The sequence below is a fragment of the Passer montanus genome, unplaced genomic scaffold (genome assembly GCF_014805655.1).
Source record: "Passer montanus isolate IOZ18808 unplaced genomic scaffold, ASM1480565v1 scaffold10, whole genome shotgun sequence".
NCBI classification, from domain to species: Eukaryota; Metazoa; Chordata; class Aves; order Passeriformes; family Passeridae; genus Passer; species Passer montanus.
Window position 1 is genome coordinate 399,427 of NW_024356505.1, and position 15,943 is coordinate 415,369.

General features: G+C 43.2%; 1 protein-coding gene across 1 annotated transcript in view; it reads left to right on the plus strand.

Moving 5' to 3' along the window:
• The first annotated feature begins 2,382 nt into the window (after positions 1-2,382).
• TMC2 (transmembrane channel like 2) overlaps positions 2,383-15,943 on the plus strand; it is a 32,939-nt gene continuing 19,378 nt past the window's right edge. The window contains exons 1-9 of the mRNA XM_039709290.1: positions 2,383-2,492; positions 2,806-2,853; positions 4,782-5,133; positions 5,873-6,025; positions 8,216-8,306; positions 9,231-9,312; positions 9,603-9,709; positions 11,554-11,652; positions 14,912-15,054. Of these exons, the coding sequence (XP_039565224.1) occupies positions 2,447-2,492; positions 2,806-2,853; positions 4,782-5,133; positions 5,873-6,025; positions 8,216-8,306; positions 9,231-9,312; positions 9,603-9,709; positions 11,554-11,652; positions 14,912-15,054 (1,121 nt within the window). The 5' untranslated portion in view covers positions 2,383-2,446. The remainder of the gene's footprint in view (positions 2,493-2,805; positions 2,854-4,781; positions 5,134-5,872; positions 6,026-8,215; positions 8,307-9,230; positions 9,313-9,602; positions 9,710-11,553; positions 11,653-14,911; positions 15,055-15,943) is intronic.

Genomic DNA, 15,943 nt, shown 5'->3' on the forward strand with positions numbered 1-15,943 from the left:
CTTGTCCCCCCATGGGGCAAGGGGTGCCCAGGGCCCCCGTGGCTGCTGTGGAAACACCACACTGTGATGCCCCCGCTGCTGTGAGCAGACAGTGAAATCAAAGAGCAGGTGTTTCATCTCAAGGCAAGAGACAGAGGTATTACCTGGCCACACATTTTGGTAGTAAAATGAACTTGCAGTCCCCATCACTTTTCAAAATCATGTACTTGGTACCTATGGGCATGCCAAGTGGCACAAGCAGCTTTGGAGCCTGCAGCTGTCCCAGCTCCAGTGCAGATCATGGATAAATCACTGACTCTGTGGTGGAGTAGAAAACAGGACACTCAACTCTGCCAACGAGATGCCCACATGAAGAGACCTTGAGCATGCAAAAAGCATCTGAGCATGCCTTGGTGGGAAAGAAAGGGTAAGGTCCATTAAAGGACAAGGGACATTGGTTTTAAACTAAAAGAGGGTCAATTTAGATTAGGTACAAAGAAGAAGTTTTTTGACAATGAGGGTGGCAAAAGAGTGGCACAGATTGCCAAGAGAGATGGTGGATGTTTTATCCCTGGAAAAATTCAAGGTCAGTTTGGACAGGGCTATGAGCAATCTGCTCTACATGAAGATGTCCCTGCTCACTGCAGAGGAGTTGGAACAGATGGCCTTTAAAGGTCAGTTCTTGCCCAAACCATTCTGTGATTCCGTGAGGCAGAAGCAGTGCTATCACTGAGTACATTACCGGGGGTGGAGGGTGGGGTGTGATGAGCATCCACAGCCCTTTAACCTCCTGCCACACAATTCTTCAGAAACTCAGTCTTCATTTAACTAGAAGGCCCCTAGATCCTCTGTTTGGGATGGAGATGCTTGGGACTGAGGCAACTGAAGTATCTTGCAGAAGATCTGTTCCAGTAGCCTCCAGCAGCTGGGAATTTTTCCTTTTTTTCCTGGAGCAGTATTAATTCAATGACCTAGCAATCACATTGGAAACAAACCACATCAACATATAGAGTTACAGGTGAAACTCATTCCTTGGGAAGACCTTCACAAGGCACTCTCACTGTCTTCAGACCCAGTCAAGCCCACTGGTGTGAGGAACAGTGAAAATGCCCTGTGCAATGAACTTGTAGGGTTAGAGCTGTTAATAATGCATGGGCATATACCATACATTATGTATTAAGCTCAGGAGAGCTGAGCTAAAGTCAAACATAGATCAAACAATCCATGGGATTGGACTTAAAGTACTTGAAAGGTGCCCCTTGACCCAAATTCAATGAGAAAAAGCAACAAAGAGAGGTTCAGGCTGGCATCCCCTCAGTCACTAGACCTGACCCAAAGCAGGAGTCATCAGCACATGCCAATGGTGGCAACAGCCTCAAGCTGATCTCTGCAACACTCCTCTCTTTTGGGAGAGAAGGAAGGAAGGAAGGAAAGAATTAACATTCCCCCTGATAATCCTTGGAAAAAAGTCATTATGCCAGGTCCTCGAGGGACACCTGTGTAAGCCAGGGGTCTGCAGTATGTTTCATAGGTGGGGTGAGGGTAAGTTCTCCTTACCTAAACCCCCCACAGGAATGCACCCTTGGGTGCTCTCTGTGGAAGCTACAGCTGAGGCAGACAGTGCAGGTTTTACTCTGAACATCACTCAGACAAACCTATTCTTGGCCCACTGAAAAACTGCAAGCTGCAGAATGCAATACAATACTTTGTGGTTCTAAAGGACCTTCCAAATGAGGGTCTCACATTAATTAATTAAGCCTCAGAGCACCTAGAAGGAAAATCTATCCTATTTTACCAGCAAGTGCAATGAGTATGCAAAGGTCACACAGAATAGAGGAGCAAAGGAAAGAGAGATCTTGGTATCCTGACTCCTGACTCTTTGCTGCATCTATTAGCTCATGAGTCCCCTCCAAGGGACATACATGGAGGACAAAAGGTGACCCAGAGCTGTGTCCCAAGGGGCACTGGCTGAGAGATTTAATAAGATGCAGGAGAATGACTAACAAGGTTACACAGATTGTCGCAGGTCAGTAAAGAATATGGCATTAAGAAAATTGATCCTTTGAAAGCCTCCAGCCACATGCTTAAGTCAGAACCAGACGTGACTTGTGTCTGTGTTTCATACGACACCACCAAGCACCCACCAAAGGGCTTTCCTTCATGTATAAATAATGAAATGCAATGTAATGCCAACAGGTGCTTTTTTCACAGGGAGAAGGGAGAAGAAGGGAAAGTGTTTGGGTAGGCTGAGGCAGAGCCCAGGTTCTCCCTGCCTCTCCCACCCCTCCCTGTCCTCATGGCTCATGAGCAAGAGGTCACCAACAGCTGGATGTGCCCATCTGTCTGGAATGCCAAGGAGACAAGCACATGGGCACTGGAAGAGGGAGTGACCTGTGTATGACTGGGGTGTGTGTGCAGCGTAGCAGTATAGTATAGCCCGTGTCTGGGCTATAGACGAGAGGCTGCCATGGGGAAGAAAAAGAAAAGTGCTCTGCAGGTCATCCTGGAAGATGGTTGGTATCACTGTGAGATCATTTCAATTTGCATGCTGCCAAATACTTGACTAAACCTCTTGGGGCTTCCTGGGCACACCATTTTGCATGTCTCAAAGACCATACAATTTCAGTGTGTCTGGGCGGGGGACTTTTGTCAGTCTGCCAGACTAAAGTAAATATTAAGAGCATTGCTGTAGGGAATGAATAGAATGTATAATCAATAAAGAATATTCTGCCAAGCTCAGCTGGAACTTAAGGGTCAGCTGTGTCAAGCATCACATGTGCAAATTCCAGCAACAAATGCAATTACTCTTCGTTCTTTGTTTTGCAGCCGGAATAGAGTTTGATGGAGAAGTGGAAACTGACACAGAGAGTGAAGGTAATGTAGAGATTAACAAATGTGGTCCTGTTTGAAATACAAGAGGTGATACCTTCTCTTTTTCTCTCTGACTTATGACTTGCTGTACAATACGAACTCTTTCATGAGCTACTTGCAAACAAGCAGATTTTTCCCTCGAGGTTTGGCTTACAACAGTGATATGTAAACGCCATTCTTGAGCAGTCTGTCCTCTTTTATCCATGTTCCCAGAGTTGGAGGCTGTCAGAGCCCACACTCCTTAGGAGTCAGCCCTAGTAAATCAGACACTGCAGTAAAGCACCACCCTGTGCAGGGCTGGGGCTGCTTTGCCCTATACTGGGGGTCCTGTTTGCTCTCCCTGTAATGCTCACTCAGACCATAATGCACTGATCTTCATCAATCATGGCCACAAGAAGATAACGATGAAAATGGATTGAAGGGAGACTTGTGACTGTGAGGGAAATCAGGAAAAGCCCATGGCAGGACTAAAAACACCTTTAACTCTGCATGTATAGTATATCTCAAGTGAGAGAGCTAAGACCATAACAGCACTGGATAGGTGACACAAATGTAGCTGTTACTGCAAAAACACTTCACAACTTTGTCTGTATTACTCACAGAATATGAGAAAGCAAACAGCAAACTACTGGAACTTATATATTTTTTAATCATATCCACTTTTTCTATATAGGAAAAAGAGGCAGTAAGATAAAGGTAACAAATTAATGCTTCATATTTAACCTAATACTTGAGAGGTTGCGCATAAAAAAACCATAGATTGTTGGCTGTCCAAAATGAACATTTTCCCAAAGAGAGCAGATGGTCCTTTGATCTAGATGACTGACCAAAATTCAGTTTAGATGGACCATTACATGGTAACTGAAACCTGTATAATGCCTCCTGAGAAATTAATTGGAAGCTCCTTCTCATTCCCAGTGTCAAATGTGACAACTACTGCCTACTAATTTTTTACCACTAAAAACCAGAAACTATTTGCTTGTCATTAATTTCTAGCTTTTCACCAAACCAAAAATGCAACTAGTCAAATTCTTTTTTTTGCTTCTATTTTTCTCACCTTTTAGGCTCCTCATTTTACACTCTGGATCCCATTCCATCACAATTTCCTTCTTCTATTACAATATCTCCAACTTGTTACTTTCATCAGACAGAAATTTTGGAAAATAAGAAGCCAGAATACTCTGGAAAACTTACTATTAATTTTAATAGGCTTGGTAGTGAAAGAGGTGGAGAGACATGGGGGCTATTAAATTTTTTTTTTCCCCCTTTCCATAAAATTCTGCAATTAAATCATGCTCCACTTCAATCCTTTAAGCTGGAAGCATTTCTGACTTCTGGAAAGAGGAGGTTTTTAGCTTGCAATGCCAGTAAGAATGAAATGTGCCTCAGAGACTGTCTGGTCTTTTTCTTCTCTGAATAGAGACCATCCAATATAAAAGAAAACTGAGAGAAAGAAAACCGGATACTGCCTGTGCTGTGCCTTTTCTCTCTATAAATAGAAGAACTCCATTCCCAGCCTTGAAAAGTAAACATCTTTCAAGGACATCACATCAACAAGCAAACTACACATTGTGTAACAGACTGCAATTTCTGTTTCCTTTGTTCTGGTGTGTTTACAGGTCAGGGAGATATCTGTCTGTGCTGTCTGATGGATGGGCTTTTGCATTTGTAACTAATTTTCAATTTTCTTATGGTCACATATAAGTCACTGATGTGCTAAATTGTGCTGTCTTAAATGGGAGTTGCACAACCAAAGAGTTCCACCTGGTTCTTGGGCAGGGCATAACACAAAGCCCATCGAGATCAACAGGCACCTGCTCTTTGAATTTGCCAGGGTTTTCATCAGGTGTCCTGCCTGCCCATGCTCTTCTGATGAATCTTTATTCTGCCAGCATGGATTTCCCAATGTAATTGTTTGTTATCACTTGCAGAAGATAAAGTAAAGGACAAGAAAACTAACAAACAACCCCTCAGGGAAACTGGCAGAGCAAGCAGGCTTCAAAGCAAAAAGCAAGAGAAAGACAAAGAAGAAAAAGAAGACAAAGAAGAAGATGAGAGCAAAGAGGAAGACAATGGCAGCCAACAAAACACAGCTTCTAGGAGAAAAAATTACCAAAGGAAAAACAGAGATGGAAAAAAGGCAAGAGAGGAAGGAAGCCAGAAGAAAGACAGAGGCAAAGTGGCTCCTAACAAAGATCAAAAGGAATCAGAAAACAAAGAAAAGAAAACAACCAAGAGAGGGAAGGAGGGGGAGAATAAACAGAAGAAAGGCAGGAAAAACAGGTAATTAAACAATCCCTGACTACAGTGCCTTGTTCAGACTGGCAGCGACATTGACATGCCAGTGGCATATGGATCAGAATGGCAAAACCAATAGACTGCAAATAAGTTCCCACTCTCCTTAAAGAGACACAGTGGAAAACAGTGTAAAATGTCACAAAACCGAACTGTTTCCAATTTAGTATCATTTCTCAACTAGGATCAGGTCTATGCATGTAGTGGAGACTTAGTACCTACAACCAGGGGTGGAAAAGTACTCCTAAAGAAGGTACCTTGAGAAATTTGGGCATGGAGACCTTATTTTGGTTGGTCTATGGAAACATTCCAGTTAAGATGTATTCCTTGTGTTTTCAAGCCTCTTCCTCTTCCAAGTCTTGCTTGTCCCAAACTTCGACTTCTCTGCACATCTCCCATTTTATTATGAAGGCATGAAAACCATTTTTCCAGAGCCAGCTGTAGCCCTGGTAGCTGTAGGCAATGCTCTGTAGCTGACATGTGGCCCAAAGCACGACACTGAGTGAACTGTAGTGGGGCACAAATGGCTCCTCATTATCCCGGCTGGAAACAGCCCTGCTCTGAGTGCGATGGGCACTGGGATCACACTGAGCCAGGAGAGGTTGAGGCACTGTGCCCACAGCAGAGTGGAATCCCCAGGGCCAGCAGCAGTCTGCCTACCCCAAGCAAGGCCTTCCCTCTAACCCCTGTGAGTTTCTCTGTGTCCTTTATTTTGTGTGTCTTCCAGTACTTCTTCTGCTTCCTCCAACTCATCTGATGAGGAGTCACTGTCAGAGGAAGAGCTGGCAATGCTGAAGGAGCAGGTGGAGCAAAAGAAAAAACTGATTTCCACCATGAGGAACAAGCCCTGGAGGATGGTGAAGAAGCTCTCGGTGCTCAGGTACCCATCAAAATGGGAAACCCCATTCCTGAGGTCTCTGCTGACTGTTATGAGATGCACTTTTTCTTTCCTTGAAATTACATATTTGCTGCTGCTGTAATACCATAGTATCAGAAAAAGTGAGTGGCAGAAACTGGCCAGCCTGTCAGAAATGATCAGAGTTAAAACTTGAAATCTGATTTTCAGCCTCTGTAACCAAAGAACAGACAAAGTGCAAATCTGTTCAACTGATACCCATGGCCAGGACATTCTACCCTCGTATTTAAAACCAAATGACTCACTACAGTCAGGCTACTTGTTAAAGCAAACTCCGTACCCTGGCTTGCTTATTCATGCCTTTTGTCAGACAGAAATCAGAGCAGCTCAGTGCCCTGTTAGTGCACAGTCCTGAGACGGGGCTTCTTGGAAAAAATGCTGCGTTATTTTCAAAGGTTTATGGAGTAAAGATAAATCTGCCGCACAACGCCTGATGAAGGTGGGAACAACTCAGCAGCAGAGACCCCTTAGTGCTGGGCAAAGGGAGACAGTGGGACAGAGCAGACCAGGGAAATCAAAACCCACGGGCTGACAGGGAGTGGCTCATAACAAACCATTGCCCTCTCAGGGCAATGATTCATCTCCCAGCTCTACTGCTTAAGGTACCTCTGAAACCTCTTTCTACCAGGAGAGATTTCAAAATAACATTGCAAAGCATGCATACATTTTCCTTTTAACTAAAAACCAAGCTATGTTAAGCCATGGCACAGTCCCACAGGAAATGGTGATGCCCCTGCTCGTATTTGCTGAGAGGTTGCTCAGAGCTGCAGTGACTGTGCTATGAAAGCTGACATCCACCATGTGTCTTTGCTTCTCTCTTTTATGCCCTGAAGGCCAAGACCTGTTCCATCATCCATCAGAATCAGGAATTGTGAACTCTGCCAATTACTTCTGAAAATCTGGGTAAAGGTCTATAACAGGGAATCTGTGTTAAAGCAACTTTTCCACCTCACAGCTGTGCTATGAGCCTGAGCTCATAACAAATAAATCCTTATGGCTCTAAAATTCCAAATTTCTGTAAGAAAAGAAAAAAAAAAAAGAGCAAAGCAGAGTTATTTCTGATGAATTTTTTCCCCTGTGGTGTAGAATGCTGACTAAAATTCTACTTAGGATCATGTTAGACGATGTACTTCCATACTTTCATCTTATTTCTGAGCTATAGCAATCATCACTACCTACTAATGAACCTGAACAAAATTGTTGCACTGCTTGAGCAGGGGTCTCCAGAAAGGCTCTCAGCACACTGTATATTCACTAGATATTTTTGGTTGCATGAACTCAACCCTGAGAGAAGAAATTATTAGCCCCATTGCACAGATGAGAGGTGTAAAACACAAAGAGAGGGAAACAATATGTTTAAAACCTGGAAATCTCACTTTAGGTTTGCAAATGAAGTCACTGGTGATTTTTCCAAGGTTACAGGCAGACCTAGCCAACTATTTATACCAAGTGGAAGTCCATCTTTCCCACAGGTTTAGGATGGCATAAAACCTCCCAGCTTCTGAAATTTAATCTCTTTTCATTGGCAATGCCAATATACAATATAATTTTATTCACAAGATCAGCATACTCAGCATAACAGCATCTACCTAGACTATTTTCTCTGTATTTCCCTTAGATATCCTAGTGTAAAACTAGTTTCATTTTGCAGCTTGATTTTACTGCTGACTACCATACACTCATTCCTCTGGCACTGAGATTATCCCCTTGGGCTGTTTGCACATCTCTGATATTTATCCTGGGAGGTGTTCATAAAAGGAAACTCCCCTTGGAGTTTGTTTCACTAGGCAATGTTATTTTCTCCTTGACCAACGCAGCAGGAGAAAAAAATTATAACAGGCATGCAGGCTGAGAGAGCTCTGCAGTGAGAGAAATGGGCAGGCTTTTAGTTTGCACCTGGGGAGAAGTGTGGAGCAAGATTTGGGGCACAAACAATACTTAAAGCTAATATAAAACATTTCCATATGAATGTGAGTGCTTTGGGGACCTGACAGTCCTGTGTGGGTGTCTGAGCTCTGCGTGGCACAGCAAGAGAGCAGATGGGGGGAGACACCAAGTCCCCACCTTGCTGCCAGCACGGCTGCTTATCCCACTGGTGCAGGCAGGGGTGAAAAGGTGCTGTTTTAATAACCTGCTTGTTTATATTCCAATTAGGGAGGCACAAGATTTTGTAGAGAAGTTTGAAGGAGCACTGGGAAAAGGAAAGGGCAAAAAGTTGTATGCATATAAGATGATGATGGCGAAGGTAAGTGCTACAGTGATGTCAGCGAAAGGCTTGGATACTCAATTATGTATTCAGCACATTTTTAGGTTTATTGACCTCTATTTGGTGAAAGAGGCACAAGGAAGTCAGAATAAAACTTACTGCCCACCTTCAAAAAAATACCAGCTGGCTTCAAATTTATGACTATTGCAGAAAGAACAGGCGGAAATTCACCCCAACCTGAACTCCATTATGACCTTTCTAGAAGCAAGGGAGGGTTTACAGGAGCAGGGAAAACCATGGCTTTCTGGCTGCAATCTCCAAAACCTTGGTATGTGAGAAAAGAGATCCCTAAAGGGGAAAGAGACCCTGCCAAACTCTTGCCCTACCCCTAGTCCTGTAAAATTTCATCTTCTCCAGTGATGAGGAGATAACAGGGAGAAGGATGGCTGTGCTTTGAGACTGAAGTTGGTAGCCAAGTTGCATGTTGTCATGGAGATTATATTGAGAAATGCAAAACAGAGCCAGACCTGAGATTATGAAATCAATGGGAGTTTAGCTGCTGGCCTTGTGAGGAAAGATTCAAGCTCAGTGTTTTATCAAACTAAGTATTGTTTTAAACAGAGTTTGTTCTGAACCAATTATTTCAGTCCAGAGGCAGGTCTGAATTTCCTACCTCTATATAATCTGATCAATCCATAGCACAACTGCAGTTTTCCAAAAGCCTGGAAAGTTTAAAACTGTCAAAACCCAAATCATAAATGGGAACACTTGGGAGTGTGGGCGATTTTTGGTTGAAGGGAGTTTCTGAAATAGTCCAAAAGATAAGATCCAGACAAGAGTTCCTACTTTGGGCTTTACACCCACACCTAACCATGCTACCAAACTCTGATATTAGAAAGTCCTGCTTCAGAGCAGACCCCCTCTTCACACCTCTCTGCTCACTGCAATGTTGTCTTGTTTCAGAAATGGGTGAAATTTAAGAGAGACTTTGAAAATTTTAAAACTCAGTGCATACCCTGGGAGATGAAGATAAAGGAAGTGGAGAGTAAGTTGAAGTTGCTGTGTGGTGGCAGTGGGGACATTTTCTAAGATTGCCTTGTCTTCATAAAAACAATGTTCCAGCTTTCTGGTCCTCAGTCTCCACTCACCCTGGGCATCAATGCCAAACAAGGAGCACACAGCCCTGGCAGCTCCAGGTGTTGCTCTCTCCAGCAGCTGTGGGGACACTTGGGAGGCTCATGGGAGATCTCTCAAGGGGAGACCTGAGGGTAAAGGATTGCTGAGGACGCTTTAACCCTCCTAAACTCCTAACCATGAAATGTCTTCTGCTTTAAGGTCACTTTGGCTCCTCTGTCGCTTCCTACTTCATATTTCTGCGGTGGATGTATGGAGTAAATCTTGTCCTTTTTGGGTTAATATTTGGACTGGTTATCATTCCAGAGGTAAGTGCTTAATTCTCCTTTCAGTAATATCTTGCCCTTTGCTTGACACAAACATGACATTGACAGAACAAATACCTTATAACAGGCATCACTTTAGATAAATGAAATGCCTGAGGACGATTATTTACAAAGAGTTACTGACACAGAAGTCGGATTGATATCAGGAGACATAAAATGCTATCAGAGATCCTGCCCATCCAGCAGCTGAAACAGGGGCTCAACAATCTATCTAATTCAAGGCTAGTTTTACATTTTGACTAAAGTGAAGAACATGACATCGCAATCCTAGGCATAAGATCTGGTCTGCATGAGCCACAAGAAATGAATTGTGCTCTGAAAATAATTAAGTACCCTCGATTTTGGGCCCTCTGGGGAGCATGGCCATGGGTCAGCAGCCATGGCACACCCCCTTGGGGAACAGACAACTTCCCAGCACTTTGCCAACTAACACTTGCTTGGGAAATAACCCTTTTTTGTACTTCCAATTTATATGATTCACAAGCAATTGTTTTATTTTTAGTTTTTCTATTTCTCACTCTTCTTGGAGAATGAAAAGGATCTCATAGCCAACTCTATATGATCGTTTATTGAAGAATTTTTTAATGTAGCCATTACAGCTCTGGCTAAATTACTCAGCGCAGTATTTAAAGGCTGTGCAATCCACAGACAGTGGCATCTGTTCTGTTCAGTGCAGAATTTTATGGAGCAAAAATGCACTGCAGAATGTCTCCTGAGGACCGTGCTTTTGTTCTCCATAATGTGCTTGCTCACACTATGGAAAGGGAAAGCTCAGTTTCCCCCCAGGACGAGGAGACATAACCATTAGCACTGAACAATACAAATGTGTTTGGTTAGGAACTATGCATATGGCAGGAGCTCTCCTCTCTGAAGTGTGCACACTGTTACTCACTGCCTACTGAGCTGTTACGATACGGGAGAGTAGCTGGGCAATAAACATTTAATCATAAATTATTTTGAGTGTAATTAGATAGCCCTAAAAAATAAGTGATAGATGATATGTCTTTCTAGGCTATGAATGCTAATGAGATATTTTGGTATTGGCAGCAGTCAGCTTGTAAATATAATAATTCTCCATAGCCCTTGGCATTCTCTGTCTGGACTTCTACTACTGCTCCAGCTGCAAGACCTGCTTTGCATGGTGCCATCAGGACAGGCTGTGCCATGAAAACTATTCTTTGCATCTTTTTGTCATACATTTTTTTCCCAAACCTGATTGCCCTTTACCTCACCTTGAGAACATCTTTCAATTCAGGACTGAAAAATACAAATTATATTGCAAGCTTGACCCAGTGCTCTTGACTTCTCTCAGAGGAGTAGCTCTGCATAAATAGATGAAGTTAATCCCTTTACTGCATTAGACCCATGAAGTTCAAGTAAAGAACTCCTTGCTAAACTAAGGACATTTCAACTGCAGATGTTCATTGAGGACACAGTTTCTCCAAAAATATTTTCTGTGCAATGGATATGTCCAGGTAAAGGGAAGTCCTCTGGTTATTTCCATGAAATGAATACTAAGTATAAAGAATAAATGTAATACTGTACATTAATAAATACACTTAGTACAAAATATTAATAGATATAATTAATACTAAATAATTATAAATTAAAAATTTTAAAACTGCTGCTCTAGCATTAAATATATAATAAATATAAAAAATCAAAATAAATATAAAAAATAATATAAAACATAATATCAAAATCAACAGAAAAGGAAAACCAACCAAAAGCAAACCAAGACAGACTCATTAAGAGAAAAAAAAAACACCTGTTAAAAACTCTTTGGTGTTTTATAGTATACATGCATCACTGTTAATGTTCTCCAGGTCCTGATGGGAATGCCATATGGGAGTTTGCCAAGGAAAACTGTACCCCGAGCTGAACAAGCAACAGCTATGGATTTTTCAGTTCTTTGGGATTTTGAGGTAAGCACACAAGTGTTAATCATAAAAGATCATTTTAATAACTCCTAAAATCCTTCAGAAGTTAGTGGTGCTACAAGGATGAATTTGTTCCAAGATAAACCAGAGGAGCACCTAATTCTTCCAGAAGAAGTGTGGAAAGTCTTTAGTTGCAACAAAATCTTTGTGGATGCTGAGGTTTCTGGCCAAAACAGCACATCCACATACAGACACCTGCATATGGATTTGAACCACTTCCACCTACAAATGTGCTGCCTGGCATACATCATGTGTGTGCAGACACAAAAGCCATTTTGCTTCCAGCTGGGAAGGCAGCAAGCACCCAGGTGAGAGGCTGGAGCTGCTCCAAACCAGGCAGCCAGACAGAGACTTCAAGCTGCAGCCCCCCTTCACAAGCAGGGAGCACCTTGCCAGACCACTGAAAGGACTGGGAAGGGGGTGGCTCCCCATGTGCATGCCCTCCCTGTTCCCCTGAAATATTTACATGAGCCTGAAGTGCAAACCAAAGTTTAGGACTGGCACCCAAAGGAAAATCCCAAGTTTCCAGCCATCTCTGGGTGCTGCAATACCAATTCACCTCCCGCCTCAGTTACTTTGAAGATTTAAGCCAGAGGGATTAAGTGTTTTTAGGTGACAGCCCAAGAAAAGGTATGTGCAGGGGATGAAGACTTTCAGATGTAACCAGTGCCTTTGGATCTGACTTTCAAAGTAGTTACTTCTGTAAATATTTTTTTAATTTTATCAGCAGTGGCCCACATGCTACAAGCACGGGACCACATGCTACAATCCTTCTGTAATAAACCCTTTGCAATTTCCTTAGCTAAAAAAAAAAAAAAGAAAAAAGAAAAAAGAAAGAAACCAAACCAACCAAATAAAAAACAACCAAACAAAAAGAAAAGCTACTTTCTTGTAATACAGATTATTTAAACTAATCTATTAATAAGTCTTCAAAGACTGGTGTCCAGGAACCTGCCAAGGCCAGGCCTTAATTTATGCCTCATAATCTGCTGAGGATCCTTTCAAATCTTCCTCTCCCTGCACTTTCCTTCACTGCCAGAATCCAGAATTCAGAGGTGAATTATGGACATTTTTAATAGAAGTGTAAGGAATCAAAAACTCAATTGAGCAGTGCACTGTAAAAATACAAGAAGCAGCATTTAGACTCATTAAGCCACAAGAATAAAAAGCAAAACAAAACCCCAAAACAAACAAACAAAAAAAATCTGAAGAAGTGTTGATTAAATGCAGCTGCTGATTTTCTCTGGGAGACTATAAGTAATAGACCTATCAGTAAGGAAACTTGTCTCTGGATGAGGCTCTATGCTTCCAGGAAATGCTTACTCCTGTGACCTGCCAGTCTCCTGCCTCTGGCCTGGTACACACATCTACATTCCCCTGCTGCCACTGAGGTGTTGGTCCTCTGAGCCCCTCTGCTGTCCAGGTCCCCATCCAGCACCCGTTCCCTTCCTGTCTGACATCAGGGAGCGATCATTCAAGCCCAAGAAGCATCTCCATCAACGGGGCAACACAGGACACCAACCCCCTCTGCAGCCAGGAGATGTCAAATGAAGCCCTGTGCAGAGGTTTGCCCTTTGAAAATGAATAGAGGCTTATTCCAGCATGCTCCACAGGAGAGGTGCAGGGAGGGGAATATAAATCAGAGGAGGCACAAATGAAGAGTCAATACTGTTACCCTGAAAAATTCCTTTCAGGAGAGAGGAGCTGGGAAATGTATGCTTTGGCAGGAAGGAGGTCACATCACAGATTTCTAGAGGAGTAGAAAGGAATAAATCTCACTTGGACACCAGACACTGTGTCTCACAAATGGAGTTTAAAGAGCATACTGGATGATGTGAGCAGAGAAACTCATTTTTCAGTCCTTGGCATCGTCTGATAAATCAAGACAAAGGTTTGGAATTACAGCTTGAGAAGCAAACTTCACTAGCACCTTCCAGGGACATTATATCTTACAAGGCTTTCTTCCACCACACCTCCCCAGCAGGCATTGTGTGAAACAGGCTACGAGCCCCAAGCAGCTGTGCTGTGGTGTGCCAGCCACAGGTTTGCTGCACTGGTAGAAACACACACAGAGTGGGCCTGGACTTGTGGCACCGTGCTTGGTGCAGGGCAAAAATGCAGCTTCCATGGCACCTGGGGCTACCAGAGCTTTTTATTGGGTTAGGGATAAAAGGTCAAGAGTTTTTGGGGGAGCTTAGTTTGATTGATCAAGTGAAGGTGGTCAAATGCTGGAAGAAAGGCCCAGAAAGGTTGTGGGAGCTCTGTCCTTGGAGATTTTCAAAGCTCAGCTGGACATAGCCCTGAGCCACAACACTTGCTTTTGCATTTGTCTCTGTTTTGAGCGGGGGGCTTGGCTAGACAGCCTCCAGAAGCCCCTTCACATGCAAACCCTTCAATTTCTCTAGACAAGATCCATTACTCAGGCTCTGATGCGAGCTTCAAGTCCTGTCTTTCCAAAGGCTTGATCAGAGGGGAGCTTTCTCAACTATCATGGCCAGACTGATTAGGTACACTTAACTTAGGAGCTGAAAGACAAGGGGCAAAAAACAGAGAAGTACAATGTGCAGTGATACACATCAATGTGGATGAGATATGGCAGAAAACCAGGGAGAGATTGCTAATGCGGATTAGGTGATCTGCACGCTCGTTGAATGCCTAACAGATTGCACAGCAAAAAGTAGATCTACTTGAGACAATATGGTTGATATTGTGTCTGAGCTCTGCTTTCCACAGGAAAGTAATGCTTTGATTTCACTCTTTAGTTATATTTGCTCTGCAGGTGGCAACCAGTAAAAGGAACTAAATCTGCAAGGCACTGAGCATCAGCTGCCTCCTACCTGAAAGGAAAAGTTTCATATCATGGTAGGAAGGCCCTTTGCTACTGCTGTTATACAAGATCTGAGTGTTTGATTATTGGCTTAGAGAAGCAGGTGGGCTGCAGCCACAAAGAGCAATAAGGATGTTTTTCTGGGAGTGATGAAACAGTGACAAATCAAAACCACATTTTAGTTTTAAGCCATTATGCTCTAACATGGTCTCCCTCATCTTACTTCTCTTAGGAAGGTAAACTCTTAAGAATATGGCTCTCAAAGGTGTCAAGGCAGCAAACAGACAAGAAGGAGACCCTAAAAACATTTCCACATTGATTTTCCTTGTTTTAAATCTTCTGTTTTCTCTAGAAACCCCCTTCCTGCAGAAAAGAAGCTGCACAGCTTACACAGGATTTCTTTTGCTTTACCTGCAGGGCTACATCAAATACTCAGCGCTCTTTTATGGCTACTACAACAACCAGAGGACAATTGGCTGGTTGAAATACAGGCTGCCAATGGCATATTTCATGGTTGGGATCAGCGTGTTTGGCTACAGCCTGATGGTTGTTATAAGATCGTAAGTGCAGCCGACATTGCACCTCCTGCAAAATCCACCCAGATGTGTCTCACAGCTGGGTTCCCCTCCATAAGCACCCAGACTTGGTCCAGCCTTGGCTGGATGGCTGGGGGAATGTGGGGAAAAGGGGGCATGTGCCTGCTGTTTTCATCCCTCACCAGGTGGGCAGAGGGCACCTGGGCACTCCCCTGCCTCATCCATGCACTCATGTGCACTATTTTGAACCCTTCCTACTCCAGCCATCTTCTTCCTTCTCCTCCCCTCCACATCTCTTTAATCCTTTTTCCAACATGACTACAGGGCCACCAAACAGGTAGATTTTGTAAATGAAGGAGGATTTTACCTGCAGTGAATTTCAAAGGTTTCATTTTGCATGCTTTCATTGCAAAATAAACATTCCTGAAAGAAAACATGGGCCCCACAGACAGTGCAAGGGTTGCAGAAAAGAGCCAAGTGCTACCAGACTGTGTTTGTTGAGTCCCTGAAAGAATCAGTGGAGTTTAAAAGGGGCCACAGTTTCTGTGTCTCTTGTGCACTGTTCCCAGCCTCAGTGAGGCTCCCACAGCATCCTCAGGGCACTGAGGATGCAGCCAAAGCACTTATCAGTGCTGTAATAGTCTCTGCAAAGTTAAAAATAAAGAAATAAGCCCCTCTATCTCTGCCTGAAGGACATGCCATGAAAAGTTCTTCCTTTCTTTGGAAGAAAGGATAAGCCCACGGATTTGTATCACTTCCTGAAACAGGCCATATTGCTGTGCAGCAGAAAGAGCTACTTGAGCCTTTGGCTGGAGTGGGACATGGGGATTTGCTGTACATTTGCCATGAAATTGCAGCATCTGTTGTCTTGCCTTCCTTGAGGGACTAGTGCTAGGAACTCTAGGGGGACTTA